The 16089-nt window shown below is 38.3% G+C and overlaps 1 protein-coding gene across 14 annotated transcripts in view; it reads left to right on the forward strand.

Annotated features, from left to right (window-relative positions):
• PEX5L (peroxisomal biogenesis factor 5 like) overlaps positions 1-16089 on the forward strand; it is a 331590-nt gene that overhangs the window by 152758 nt on the left and 162743 nt on the right. For all 14 annotated transcript variants that reach the window (XM_061415194.1, XM_061415245.1, XM_061415184.1 and 11 more), the window contains 2 exons: positions 4543-4654; positions 15670-15864. In XM_061415194.1, coding sequence (XP_061271178.1) covers positions 4543-4654; positions 15670-15864 — 307 coding nt within the window. The remainder of the gene's footprint in view (positions 1-4542; positions 4655-15669; positions 15865-16089) is intronic.

Consider the following 16089-nt stretch of genomic DNA (forward strand, 5'->3'; position numbering starts at 1 on the left):
ACTGGTAGAAGCCTCGCATTTGGAAATGTTCCTTTATCTACTTCTAGGTTTCCATGCATTTTAGTGATGTGACAGTGGAGAAAAATGGACTCAGATTTGTGGCTTAAAATTTGCCAGGAATTTAGTAAACATTTCTGAGGACCACTGGCCTCTCTCTGAGTTGATCAAGCCCAGTACAAAATTGAGAAAGCCTATGCGATCGTTCTTTTGCACAAGTCGCCATTCAGTTGGGCTGTATAAAATCAGCCAACATTTATTAAATTTCTAAATGAGACAAAAAAATTAATTGGATAAGGTCTCTAACTTTGAAGAGACTATAGTATAGAGGGAGGAAAACAGATAGAACCAAGGTTATAAAACTATGTAAAGTGTGGGAACATGGAGATGCTGTAAAAATGCACTCACTGCTTAATACTGAAAAAGGTTACCAGACAATGTGTCAATAGACTGGGGTTCTTAAAGAGAAATAAGATTCTATCACCATTAGAAAGGCCTTTGAAGTAATCTAAATACTGAAAAGAGGACAAAGAAGGATAATAAAGGAAAATTTTAAATGTAAATTTGAGACAAAGGTCTTTAGCGACTAATGAAGTGAGTAATTTTAACTCAGTTTTGATCTGATTGAACCCAAATTGAATTACTCCAACTCAGTATTTAAAAAAGAAAACTTGAACCCTTTTGACTCACCTTTTATTATTTTATACATCAATATACTCTGTGCCAAAAGGATGAAATGAGGTAAGTTCATAAAGTATTTTCAAACACAAGGAAGTAATTCTAAGAGAAAGTCAATAACCTATATCCTACCAATGAATAGAGACAGAATAAATGGTATACTATTTGGAAGCAAAGCTTAGGGGAACTATTTGGGGGGTTCAATTCATTTACAATATTCCTCTAGGACCTAAAAGGTTAGCTTACTCTCAAGTCACCACAGGAAAGCCATACATTTTTTTGAAAATCAGGAGAGGGGTATGTGAAAAGTCATTCTTATCTATACAAATAAAAATAAAATGGGGCTAAATATGGATAAAATAATGATTTTAAAATTCATCCAACTGAAGATACAGTTCAGAATAGGACTTTTTAAGAGAGATTTTTATTTGGTAGCCATTGATTGAGCCCCTTTTATATAAAGACATTCTATTCAAAGTTGGGAAGGATATAAATATGAGAGACATAGCCTCTGACCTCAGAACTTATAAGAAAAGGTGTTTTTCATGATATCTCCTGTTTCATCTTCCATATCTCAATCAGAACCAAAAAACTTTCAGCTCCCAAATTACCTTTCCATGAGATCTGAAATTGGGCCCTTCATCTTCTTCACCCCTGAGCCCTGCCTCAATCCTCTACTCTAAGCTCAGCATTTCCTGACAGCTAAACTGTTCTCTAGCTTGAAAAGCAGACTCAGAAAGTCATGTGAAGTTTCCTCTTTGATATGTATCTATGGAAGGAAGTCACGGGAAGAGCTCAATTATGAGAATGGGACAGATGTAACAACTCCAATGCAGGGGTGAAATGGTCACAAATAAGGCAGTAGGTATGAAAAACACCTTACAAGGAAAAGCCACACTTTAGTCTTGAGCTGTCTAGGGTCTCTCCGAACAACCTTCTCTTTGGTGTTCTTCCTATGCTAAAAAAATCTGAGTGCTAGAAGTTCTTTTTCTAGACAATAAGCGTGAAGTTTGAACAAGAAGAGAGATTCAGTAAATAAATAAAATACTATTACTTCTGATAAAGCAGATGCCTAAAAATACAGGTCTTTCAATTAATTTTCCTTTCCTTTATTTTTCCATTTAGATATTTATGTGGAAAGGTCTTACTTTCTAGAATACTTTTATCAAATTTAGACTGTAATTTTTCAGTGTTTATAATTAAAAGTATCTACAGAAATCTAATACCCTAGTCTTCTGAAACTATAGATAACCTAGGTCTAAATTCCACACGTCTACTCACAAAACTGTGATTTGGAAATAGTCCTTTTATTTACAAAGGAATTTAATTGTATCCAAAGTAAAAAAAAAAAAGTATAAGGATGGTTTTGTGCAAATGTAAACCTATATATCTTTACATAATAATTGATATTTCTCAAAACCATGACTAAGAGAATAAATTTTCTTAGTTATCTATCAACAAAATCAGACTTCTTCAGAGAAATAATGGCTGACAGAGTTATGACATCACAATACATATTTATACATATTTTAAGGTCAAAGTTCTATTGAGTTTTTGCATGTTTTCACTTTGACCTAGGTCAATAAGACCTAGTGATCAGAATGCACAACATAATAAATGTAAGCCTGTTACAAGTAATTCTACGAGTATAGCACAGGGTCATATTTGATGGTGACCTTCATCTTCCATGATGTGTATAGCACAGCAGAATCCAGCTGTCACTCGACAGCCATGAGAATGGCACAGCCCAGAGGCAGGCATTGTTGCAACATCAGAACCACATCACTATGGTGATGTCCTACTAGATGGGTTCATGACACTAAGTACATAGAGTTAAAAGGGCAAGTTCTACCAAGAAACATACCTTAATATATGGTTCTTTAAGAAACTGTGTTAACACAGCTTTTACATGAACCACTTATAAATGAAAAACAGATCCTGGAAAACTAATCATACTTTCAGAAGAGCTGGCATAAACCATGGCATTTACAAAAAGACAGGGAGTCCTGGCGTGCTGCGATTCATGGGGTCGCAAAGAGTCGGACACGACTGAGCGACTGAACTGAACTGAATATATTTTATCCCAGAAACATGGAAGACCCATAGTCCCTCAACATTAAAAAAAAAAAAAAAAAACCATTTAAATAGGATGGGTGACATCTAAGAATGTTCAAATTCAGAAGACAAAATGCAAAGAAGCTCAGGAGTTTCATTCATGGATTAAAGGAGCATTCCCCAGAAAGGTTACTACCAACACAGACCTCAGATAATTGACAGAAATCTGTTAAGTCTTTATACACATCCCCTGGAGGAGGAAATGGCAAGCCACTCTAGTATTCTTCCCTGGAGAATTCCATGGACAGGGGAGCCTGACAGGCTACAGTCCATGGGGTTGCAAAAGAGTTGGACATGACTTAGTGACTAACCCATCACATACACAGTAATATTAAAACTTATAATAATTAAAATTTTTTCTATCTCTGTAACTTTAACACCAAAAGAAAATGAGCATTAATTCTTAGCCCTGGATAAAATGTACAAATTAATATGTATGAAAATTAAATTGCCAACACTCTGTCAAAATTTAGACTGTAGTGAAGATCTGAGATTTATCTAGGCTAATAGCATGAATGTGTAAAATTACTAAAGGTGCCTCTTGATTTTCATCCCCAAATAATCACTAAATGTTTCCATATTCCTCCTTCTCCAATGATAGAATTGCATTTTTCTTCCCATATTTACCATTATCTAAGTCTCTTGTCATTGTCCATAAGCTCTAAGCTATAATACCACTAACACTGCCAGAGAAATAATGAAGTGAAAGTGAGTCATAGAACATATTTTGATTTGGCAATACTTAAAAACAGTTCATTTGTTACTTTATGTGTCTCCTAAAATACAGCCTTGCAAATAAGCATTTCAAAAATCTAGAGATTTTTTGGCACATCTTTTTCTTATAACAAGTAGAAAACTAGATGACTATGCCCATTTTAAGAAAGGCCAAGATAGAAACTCCCAGAAAACTAGGACAGTTCATTTAGGGCCTAACCACTTGTGTATCTTAGGTGTAATTTTTCCCTTAACCATAGAAACAGAACTTAAGAATGTTTGGATTCAAAGAAGTGCAGAATAATTGAAAGTAAATAGTTGGCTGCCACTGATAATGAGACCTAATAAATACCAAACTGAAAGATTTCTTAAATTAGAGAATAAGCCAATTGATTTGAATTGACAGAAATCTACTTTACATGCAGATTTTCACAAATATATATATATATTTGATATATATGTCAAGTTAACATAGCAATATTTTCTACTTTCTCAAAATATTTGCATAAAAGATTTCCAAGGAAATGTAAGGGAGGTTGTGTATCTTTAGGTGATTTGAGCTTTTTAAGAGAGGGAGAAAAAGAGCATTTATTCCATACACGTGTGTGTGTGCTCTTACGAACTGACGGACCAGTCCTAACCAGAATGTGTCACCTCAAGGTCTGAATCCATTGTTCCAGGTCTCAGTGAGAGCTTTTTGGCCAAGTGAAAAGTGAGGTTGGCCCTCAGGAACTATGATTCCATAGTTTCATATTCTACATAGTGAAATTAGAGAATAATTCTGAAACCATTCTAGGAGGAGAAAAAAAGCTTGAGCTTTAAAAATTAAAGTTTGCTGCATCAAAAATATGAGAGTGCTAAAAGGCTTATTCCCCATTCCTTGACTTTATTTTTTTTCCTTTCTTGCCCCTACCCATTATTTATTGATTGATTTTTTGGTAGGCTTGCTATTCCTATTTTGTTGCAAGGCTGCATTTTAATTCATCTGATTCTGGACTTTGACAAAGCCCTTTGACATCTGTGTTCATTTGTTCTCAGCTGGTGAATGAACAGCAAGAAAGCAGACCCCTCCTGAGCCCCTCCATCGATGACTTTCTCTGTGAAACCAAATCGGAGGCAATAGCAAGGCCAGTAACGTCCAACACAGCCGGTAATTCTTTCACTTTTAACTTATCCTCAAGTAGTTAATTTTCACAGTAGAAAAATGCACATTTCTTTCCACAATGCATTTTAAGTGGAGAATAATGTTTGCAACCAAATGAAACTTTATTTCAACATAAACCAGTTCATCACTTTTGTTTATTTAAGAAACGCCAATGGATATTATCCAACCACTTTTGCTGAACATTAGAGTACCACTGTTAGCAATGAATCATTTTTCAGTGCCAATTTTCATATTTACATCATGGCATCTCAAGTCACATCATATAGGAAATCTTTAAAACAAAAGTGTTTCTTTCAGAGTAAGGTTTTTTCAAGTTCTGGATGGAAATATTATATATGAGAAAGTCTAATAAAATAAAAATATAGACATCCCTTTCAAGTGGATTGAAATGACAATTAAAATGTCCTAGAGACCTGGTATATTATTGAGAGAATTTCATTTGTTGTCATATAAATGGGTTACTTGTAAGAAGTAACCAAGAATTACCTTCTTACAAGAATTTATTTGAACATTGTTCTGGAATTAAATGTATTCAAACTAAACTATCTGTATAGGGACTAATAAGTAGTCATCCAATGAGTGAATACAGGATACCAGTGTATCAATCACACCCTCTCTAGCATCCTCTGCACTTAACAGTTCTCACAGATGCGAAAACTAAGTCACCTAAGTTCTGCTTACTTTGAGGCCACAACAAATTTGACTCAAAAACTGCTTTTCACCTTCTGGTTCAGTGGCAACCTTTCTGCATTGATTTCATTCAATCATCATTCACATTCAAAGGCATGTTGTTCAAATAAGGATGAAAGAATGATGTACAGAATCAAAGAAGAAAGGTTATGTTGGATTACAGGAGAGAATTTAAAGGGGAAAGGAGAGCATAATTACAGACTGTCTTGTTTAAAGTTTCATTTCCCCGTCATGTCCTCAGCTGGCTGCTTCCTGGCATAGTTTTATTATACTTTTAAGTAAGTGAGGAAAATCACAGATGAAGGAAATTGTGGTTTTTAAGAAATGCTAAAAATTACAATAAGAGTAACTAAAACAAGACAGCGGAACTTGATGTGGGAGTGTAGCCTACAGTCTCTGGAGTTAAACTTTGTGATTTCCCCCCGAGCTCTGCCACTTAGCAGCTCCTGTCCTTGGGCAAGTTGCATAACTAAGTCTGTTTCCTCGGCTGTCTAATAATAGTAAGATCTATATCTCATAGGTTACTTGGGAAGATTAAATGAAGCAATCTATGTAAGTGCTAACACCATGTAAGCTCTAACAGATGTTACCATCACTGTGAGGTATCAGGTGAAAACAGAACACCAACACCTCCCTTTACAGATGCAGTAACTTTCTCTATATCACAGCAAAGCAATCATTTTCTAAATTCAACTATCACTTTGAGTAGTCAAGCAAATAAAATTATGCCTGGTACATTTTAGGCAGGACAAGTTCAGATCCTGTCAGATCAGCTTAATCCTTCTTTTCTATGAAACTGGCGTTCACCGCCCCAAAACTGAGCTAACCCCCAGAAAAATACAGAGGAGCCTGTGTCTCTAATTGCAAGAAAGTCCATGAGAATCGATACATGGAGAAATTCCCGCTGTTCTAGGAAAAAGCTACAAAGCATAATTCTCAGATCTTGATTCCAGTACCCTCTGCATCTCCCCATGATGAAAGAACTAAGTCCCAAAGGAAGGACTCACCAGAGAGAGCAACATAATTTCCAACTCAAAAGCTGCCTTTCACCTTGATTTTTCTGACATATAACAGAGAGACCCGTGAGATACTGGAGGGAAAAAATCAAAAGCATGTGTAACTTCTTGCGATCCCAGTACCTTTAGTATTACCTTCTGTACCAGTTTCTTAGGACCCCAATGACAAAATACCACAAAATGAGTGGATTAAACAGAGATTTGTTGTCTCACAATTCTAGAGGAAGTGTCATCAGGACCATGCTCCCTCTGAAGGTGCTTGGGAAGGATCTGCTCTAGGCCTCTCTCCTGGCTTCTGGTAGCTCTTCAGTTTGTGGCAGCATAACTCTAACCTTCACATGATGTATGTGCATGTCCCCCAGTATGCATGCAGTCTCTGTGTCCAAATTTCCTCTCTTTATTAGTGAAAGTCGCTCAGTCATGTCCAACTCTTTGCTACCCCATGGACTTTACAGTCCATGGAATTCTCCAGGCAAGAACACTGGAGTGGGTAGCCTATCCCTTCTCCAGCAGATCTTCCCGACCCAGGAATCGAACCAGGGTCTCCTGCATTGCAGGCAGATTCTTTACCAGCTGAGCTATCAGGAAAGCCCTCTCTTTATTAGGGACCCACCCTCCTCCAATCTGACTCAACTAATTACACCTCCAATGACCCTATTTCCAAATAAAGTTACATTCTGAGGTACCAGGGGTGAAAACTTCAACATATGAGTTTTGGGGGGACAAAATTTGATCCATGCTGCTGCTGCTGCTAAGTCGCTTCAGTTGTATCTGACTCTGTGCGACCCCATAGACGGCAGCCCACCAGGCTCCCCTGTCCTTGGGATTCTCCAGGCAAGAACACTGGAGTGGGTTGCCATTTCCTTCTCCAATGCATGCAAGTGAAAAGTGAAAGTGAAGTCGCTCAGTCATATCCAACTCCTAGCGACCCCATGGACTGCAGCCTACCAGGCTCCTCCATCCATGGGATTTTCCAGGCAAGAGTACTGGAGTGGGGTGCCATTGCCTTCTCCGATTTGATCCATAAGACCCTCCAAAGTAAGAGGTTCGGAAATGTATGTTGAGACTGTAGGTTTTTCATTTCTTAGCCTTAGCACTCAGTGCGTCTGGGTCACACAGATTTTCATCCTTAAGGAAGACTTTCCTTGAGAGTATGTTTTTTAATCTTAAAAATATATTTCAAGGCAGAAACCCTATATTTTTGTCAGTCCCTAAGGATCATAGTTCTTTTTTAAATTATTACAAACCTGCAGTTTATATCTTAATATGCAACACAATTCACATTATTATACATTTTTTTAAAAAGGAAAAGTTTTAGCATACAAACACCTTGGAAAGAATACTAATGTGGTACGATAATTTTATAGCTAAAGTTTCTGGCCAAAAGGTACAATTATCATTTTCTGTCCACATTTTTAATAAATAGTCATTTTAAATGGAACATCATCATTTTATAGAATAGTATGAAATTACATTGCAAAATCAGGACGGACAGTGAACATTGTCTATCACATTCCAAACATTATGTATGTATTTACATTTAATGAATGGATAGTAGACAATCTTGTAGTAAAATATGGGGGAAACCTGCTGCAAGTTGTACTAAGTCAATCAAAGAGAAATTTGAAGAACCATATTAAGAAGAACTGTATTAAGATGAGAGGTAGGTTTTATACTTGGCATTTTCTTCCAGTGAAAAATAAATCCAGTGTGCCACCATCTTGACACTCCTTAAATATATAAGGAATATAGTTCTTGTATAAAATAACACAGAATAAACAATATATGAATTACCTCTTCCAAAGGTCAAATGACAGGTTTTTTTTTTTTCTCTCTGACTCTAAAAGAACATATCCATCTTCTACCTTATGAAAGTTATAGATAATAATTTTGTTCCTGTGTATTTCATTTTTGTTTTTACTTTCTGATTGTTTCTATATTAGGATTAACTTCTGTCATCCAATGATGATAACTTCAAGTTGATCAAATAAGGACGTTTTCCATTCCATTTGGGTGCCATTAACTTCCTAAATTGTCTTTTACTCAACTCATTTGTAATCTAGTTAGACAGTTAAGTCCTTGGCCCTCTCAAACTGTTCCTTAAATGGTAGGTTCTGTTCAGTTCAGTCGCTCAGTCATGTCTGACTCTCTGCAACCCCATGGACAGCAGCACACCAGGCTTCCCTGTCCATCACCAACTCCCGGAGCTTACCCAAACTCATGTCCATCGCATCGGTGATACCATCCAACCATCTCATCCTCTGTCATCCCCTTCTCCTCCCAACTTCAATCTTTCCCAGCATCAGGGTCTTTTCAAATGAGTCAGTTCTTCGCATCAGGTGGCCAAAGTATTGGAGTTTCAACTTCAGCATCAGTCCTTCCAATGAATATTCAGGACTAATTTCCTGTAGGATTGACTGGTTGGATCTCCTTTCTGTCCAAGGGACTCTTAAGATTCTTCTCCAACACCACAGTTCAAAAGCATCAATTCTTTGGTGCTCAGCTTTCTTTATAGTCCAACTCTCACATCCATACATGACTACTGGAAAACCCACAGCCTTGACTAGATGGACCTTTGTTGGTAAAGTAATGCCTCTGCTTTTTAATATGCTGTCTAGGTTGGTCATAGCTTTTCTACCAAGGAGCAAGCGTCTTTTAATTTCACAGCAGCAGTCACCATCTGCAGTGATTTTGGAGTCCAAGAAAATAAAGTCTCTCCCTATTTCCATTGTTTCCCCATCTATTTGCCATGAAGTTATGGGACCAGATGCTATGATCTTAGTTTTCTGAATGTTGAGTTTTAAGCCAACCTGGGGGCTTCCCTTGTGGCTCAGCTGGTAAATTGTAGGTAGGCCATGACTACTAATATTCTTGATTTTTAAATGGCAAATAAATATATATTATACACCAATGCATATATCAAATGCTCTGAAAGTGACTGGAAAACAGATATTTTTAAGATGATAATTATATTCTAAGTAATTACTATAAAACTTGCAAATAAATTCTTATCCTATAATCTCCCCCAAAATTAGATATATGTCAAAGTACAGGAAAAGCTCTTTTCTAAAGAGCAAGAAGAACAGGGGTCCTTTGTTTGCATTTATCAATCTACATAACCAGAAAAAATTATCTATAATCTTGAGCTATTATATGGACAGTTACTATAGAAGAAATATTACTACAGAAGAGATATCATAGCTTAAAAACTAATATTACTCCTTGGTAAGGGACCTGTATATCAAAGAGTAGATCACTACATATGCAGGAAAAATATCCTTAACAAAGTTCACAATGCCATCACAGCCACCTAATTAAATATCTTAATAGCAAAATTAGTGTAATTTTTCAAAAAACATTTCTTTAAACTATTTATTTAATTTGGCTGCACTGGGTCTTAGTTGCAGCATGCAGGGTCTAGCCCCCCACACCCCTTGCATTAGGAGCACAAAGTCTTAACCACTGGACTGGGAAGTCTCCCAAATACACATATATAAAGCCCGAATAGCCATGAACCCAGTGGCATGCCTCTTTACAGAACTTAGAAATTTGGGAAGTAGCTTTAATTATGTATTCCAATTAAAAGGCAAGAGTTGGTTGATTATTTAAGTCCAGTTTATCTATTTGACATCACTAGCAAAATCCTTCCTAAAGGAGTTTGCTTTGTCAGCATTATATTAAGTAACCCCATGTTTTCTAAAATGCCAAAGTAACTTACAGATCAGAACAGAAAACCCTTCAGCTCCTTGTGACACATTCTGTGACTGCCCCAATCAAGGCTTTCCACAGTCGGTCCTCTCTGACCACTCCCTGTAGGTTTATTCCTTTAGAGAAAGTCACTAAAAATCTAGGCTCATTATACAGTAGCGGTGTTAATACCCTTGGACTTCCCATTAAAGTATCAAATCAGTGCTTCATAATAGGTGCTATTTTGCCCAAACTGTTCTAAGCAGCCTCACCTCCCAGGGCCCAAGTAATCTTGTATTCATAAACATCTTCAGTGCCCTGTAGGAGCCTTCCAGTTCAATAGGTTGTGATTTTCAATCAAGTGTCCTTGAAATAGATGGAAACAAAACTTGTATAATATATTACGTCTTCTAACTTTAGGAAATTCCACCCAATGGAATTAAGTTATCCAACAAAAAAGTTTTTGAGATTGCCAACTATTTATGCCCTCAGACTACCCAAACTGGCAAATAATTGGTAGCTAAACAAAAACCAATCAAAGCCACATCAGTGGAGTCAGCACATTGCCTCCAAGTTCACATAAAGTCTAGAGAGTGGTGAAGAGCATGGGCTTGGGGATGATGGAACTGTGTTTGAATCCTGTATGGACCACTGATCTACCAGCTTGTATTAGTTTCCTATTATTGCTGTAACAAACTGCTACAAATTCAGTGGCTTAAAACAACACAAACTTATTATCCTGTAATTCTGGAAGAGATGGCAAGAATACACAGAAGAACTGTACAAAAAAGATCTTCATGACCCAGATAATCACGATGGTGTGATCACTCACCTAGAGCCAGACATCCTGGAATGTGAAGTCAAGTGGGCCTTAGAAAGCATCACTACGAACAAAGCTAGTGGAGGTGATGGAATTCCAGTTGAGCTATTCCAAATCCTGAAAGATGATGCTGTGAAAGTGCTGAACTCAATATGCCAGCAAATTTGGAAAACTCAGCAGTGGCCACAGGACTGGAAAAGGTCAGTTTTCATTCCAATCCCAAAGACAGTCAATGCCAAAGAATACTCAAACTACTGCACAATTGCACTCATCTCACACGCTAGCAAAGTAATGCTCAAAATTCTCCAAGCCAGGCTTCAGCAATATGTGAACCGTGAACTTCCTGACGTTCAAGCTGATTTTAGAAAAGGCAGAGGAACCAGAGATCAAATTGCCAACATCTGCTGGATCATGGAAAAAGCAAGAGAGTTCCAGAAAAATATGTATTTCTGCTTTATTGACTATGCCAAAGCCTTTGACTGTGTGGATCACAATAAACTATGGAAAATTCTGAAAGAGATGGGACTACCAGACCACCTGATCTGCCTCTTGAGAAATTTGTATGCAGGTCAGGAAGCAACAGTTAGAACTGGACATGGAACAAAAGACTGGTTCCAAATAGGAAAAGGAGTATGTCAAGGCTGAATATTGTCACCTGTTTATTTAACTTATATGCAGAGTACATCATAAGAAATGTTGGACTGGAAGAAACACAAGCTGGAATCAAGATTGCTGGGAGAAATATCAATAACCTCAGATATGCAGATGACACCACCCTTATGGCAGAAAGTAAAGAGGAACTCAAAAGCCTCTTAATGAAAGTCAAAGTGGAGAGTGAAAAAGTTGGCTTAAAGCTCAACATTCAGAAAACGAAGATCATGGCATCCAGTCCCATCACTTCATGGGAAATAGATGGGGAAACAGTGGAAACAGTGTCAGACTTTATTTTTCTGGGCTCCAAAATCACTGCAGATGGTGACTGCAGCCATGAAAGTAAAAGACGCTTACTCCTTGGAAGGAAAGTTATGACCAACCTAGATAGCATATTCAAAAGCAGAGATATTACTTTGCCAACAAACGTTCGTCTAGTCAAGGCTATGGTTTTTCCAGTGGTCATGTATGGATGTGAGAGTTGGACTGTGAAGAAGGCTGAGCGCCAAAGAATTGATGCTTTTGAACTGTGGTGTTGGAGAAAACTCTTGAGAGTCCCTTGGACTACAAGGAGATCCAACCAGTCCATTCGGAAGGAGATCAGCCCTGGGATTTCTTTGGAAGGAATGATGCTAAAGCTGAAACTCCAGTACTTTGGCTACCTCATGTGAAGAGTTGACTCATTGGAAAAGACTCTGATGCTGGGAGGGATTGGGGGCAAGAGGAGAAGGGGACGACAGAGGATGAGATGGCTGGATGGCATCACTGACTCGATGGACGTGAGTCTGAGTGAACTCTGGGAGTTGGTGATGGACAGGGAGGCCTGGTGTGTTGCGATTCATGGGGTCGCAAAGAGTCGGACACGACTGAGCGACTGATCTGATCTGAATTCTGGAAATCAGCTATCCTAAAATCAAGGTATCAGGATAGTTCTATTCTTTCTGGAGCCTCTAAAGGAGAATTCACTCCCTTGCCTTTTCCAGCTTCTAGATGGTACCTCATATTCCTTGGCCTGTGGCCCCATATTCCATCTCTGAAGCCAACAGCATAGCACCTTCAAGTCACTGTTTCCTTCTCTCTCCACCCTCCACCACCACCATCTCTTAGTCTCCATCTCTCTCCCTCTCTCTCTCCCTCTCTCTCTCTCCTCCTGTCTCTCTCTCCTCCTGTCTCTCTCTCTCCCCTTCTATCTCTCACTCTCTCTGCCTGTCTCTCACTCTCTCCCTCTCTCTCTCTCTCCCCACCTCTCTCTCCATCTCTCACTCTCTCTCTCCCTATTTCTCACTGTCTCTCTCCATCACTCTCTCTCCCCATCTCTCACTCTCTCCCTCTCTCACTCTCTTTCTCTCTCCCACTATTGTTCACTCACTCTCCCCCTATCTCTCACTCTCTCTCTCCCTCTTGTCTCTCTCTCTCTCTCTCACACACACACACACACACAATTTCACTTCCACAATATATCAGGTGATTATTTTAATTTAAACACAAATTCTGGAACACAAACCTTCATGTGCCTAAGAGAATATTCAAAATCAGATTGAGAAAATTAGTAGAGCAGACACCCCCTTCCATACCAAGGTGCGCTATCTATGAAGCCCATATGGAACAGTGACATCTGACGCCCTTTATTTTTGTCTTAACTAAAGTGCACACCACACACATACACACACATACTCACATACTCCCACGCTAACATGAGATTTGTCTTTCTTCAGAAAGTGGAAGGCTGCACACATCCTTCTGTGGTTTTGAAACTGTGTTCCTCAGGGACTCTCTCTGCTTCAAGCTTGCCATTCAACTTCCAAGGCACCCCCTTCATCAACTGAGGAACAAATAAAGCCTTTTGTGTGTGCCGAGCAGTTGTTTCACATTTGCTGGGAAAAGAACAAAGAAACAGAGACCTCAGAACAAACACAGGAAGTGCTGAGGACAGCTTGGAGGGGAAAAGAACGTTACTGAGCCAAGTTTGAATTCACAATTCAGTCTTTGAGTAATTCATTTATTCTGAATGGTGAGAACAGATATAGAGTTAAATTAATACTCATCAGTTATTATTCTGTAACAACTGTACTTCCTATCTACAAGCAGACAAGTCCTATGTAATTTTCTTCTAAAAGAAGTGTAGGAGAAAGTGACTAATTCTTGTTTGTGCAATTAGTAAAAAGGCATATATGGCATTTCAGAGACTGTTATTCACTTCCTTCCTTCTGTTATAAGGAAATCACAGTGGGCCTAGAATCCCCGCCAACATTAACAGTGGCCTAGAATTTTCTATTTAAACATTCAAAAGATATGAAATGTGTGGCATCCGAGCCTATGCTGGCTGCTTGCCGTGCTTAACTTTTAGACACCGAGCCAGCCAGAACACTCCTGCATGGCTCAGAGCATCTTACTCTGGAAAGGGACTCCTATCTCAGGAAGACTGGGACAAGATAAGCTCACATGAGATGACACTTTCAGGCCATTTTATGATAAATTTACTTCATAGCATCTTCTGCAGAGCCAATAGCCTGTCTCATCTGCCATTTTATTCCCAGGGGTGTTTTCCTGTTTCTGTCAGTGGGGAGTGGGGGAAACAGGAGATAAAGGAAAAGGAAAGAAAAGCATCACAAATTGGCCACCAAAGAATGGAAATAATATTTATTGAATACCTGCAGTATGTTGGGTACTTTACACATTTGATTTATAAATTAGATAATTTAATTGTCATATCATATCTGATGCAGAGACTTAATTCTGCATTTTTTAAGTGAGGACATTGAAACTCAGAGATGTCAATAAACTTACTCCAAGTCACATAGCTAGGCAGTGGCAGAGTCAGGTCTTTCCACTTTACCATTAACACCCAACCATTGTGATTTATACTTGAAATCAGAAAGCAAGATTATAAAAAGTTTTACATCCTATCCTAAGGATCCCATATGATGGCTAGCTCATGAGAACACTTCAGTACTAAAGAAATCCTGGTTGTGAACTAAATTAATCCCTGACCCTGCATTGAATGCAAGGGGGAAATAGATGGAAGAGTATTGAGATGTCAACAAAGATCCATTTCTTACCAAGAGAAAAATCCAAGAGATCAAAGAGGAGAAGGAGCTGTGCAGAGGTTGTTATAGACAGTGCTGGAAAGAGTTAGCATAAGGAGTGTCCCTGTCACTTTGGTGGCTTTTCTAAGCTAGCCAGTAAAGAGATCCTAGGTCAGGAAGCCATCAGGCCGGTTCAGAAGCCAGTCTCTGGGATGCTGGGGCTAAAAGAGAAGTAGAGCTGGAGGAACCTTTTCTAATAGGAATTTTCCATTTCTCACAATGAGCTAGTCAAACAGCAGTTACTTGCACTTGAAGAGAAAGAATGAAAAGTTACATAGCTTGCCTTTTTAATTCTCATTTGCCTAGTTTGCATTTGAACAAATTATTATTTCTGCCTTCATTAGAGTATTTAACACAATGTAATCAACCTGCTGGGAAGTAAAAGTGTAACCATTTTATGGTTTGTTACATTGAAATTTAAATTTGCATATTAAGCAGCAAAGGCATTACCATGTGTACCTATTCATCAACTATGGATTATGAAATACCTCTCTAGTGTGAGCCCAAACATCAGGCCGTTTTCTGATTAAACTGCTTAATTAAATAAAAGATGATTAGCAACATTCATTTATACCCTAGATACTTTAGTAGTTTGAAATTAAAATATGAAGACATTTAGAAACTTTACCAAATCTTCCTCATCACTGTTCTGCAAGCACCTCTCAGAATATAATACATTGACTCTATGCTGGGAAAAAACTTCACTCTAAAATATACCTCTTTATAAACAAAGCAAAGCAATCAAGTAAATAGTACCTGAACTCAGATTCAATTTTATCATTTTAATTCCATTCAAACCTTCATCACTGGTGTGACTGGTCTAAGTCTTATTCTGCAAATTTCTACCATGCCAAATAAAGGAGAACATGCAGCAAGCTTCCCAGTCTAAATGCAAACCGTCTTGATAAATCAATGGTGAGCTAACTTAATTCGGTGCTTCTAACCTATAGTGCAAACGCAAAATCCTTCTGCACCGAACTGAAGCTTATTTTTAAAAAAGAATTTCAGAGCAGTGAGTGAGCTTATCTTAATGTCTTCTCTCTCTTACAGTACTGACTACAGGCTTAGATCTCCTTGACTTGAGTGAACCTGTCTCTCAAACCCAAAGCAAAGCCAAGAAGTTGGAGGCCTCATCAAAAACCTCATCCCTCAAGAAAAAGGCTGATGGGTCTGACCTCATCAGTGCAGATGCTGAGCAGAGAGGCCAGGCTCTCCGAGGCTCGGAGACAGCATCCTTAGACTTAAGTAAGGCAATAGCTGTGTTTGCTGCCTTGATACAAAGCCATTCTACAGATGACGTGAAAACTGTGGACAAAGCAGTAGAAAAGTTGATGTCTATGTAGAAAACTGGGCAGGACGCACTTTGTGCTTAGATTAAACAGCAGTTGGGGAGTTCAACTTTGTGCAACTGGTGTGGATTTATACGTTTACTTATACAACCCATGTGTATCGAGTTTTTGACAGATGGCA

Source organism: Bos javanicus, chromosome 1 (assembly GCF_032452875.1).
Source record: "Bos javanicus breed banteng chromosome 1, ARS-OSU_banteng_1.0, whole genome shotgun sequence".
NCBI classification, from domain to species: domain Eukaryota; kingdom Metazoa; phylum Chordata; class Mammalia; order Artiodactyla; family Bovidae; genus Bos; species Bos javanicus.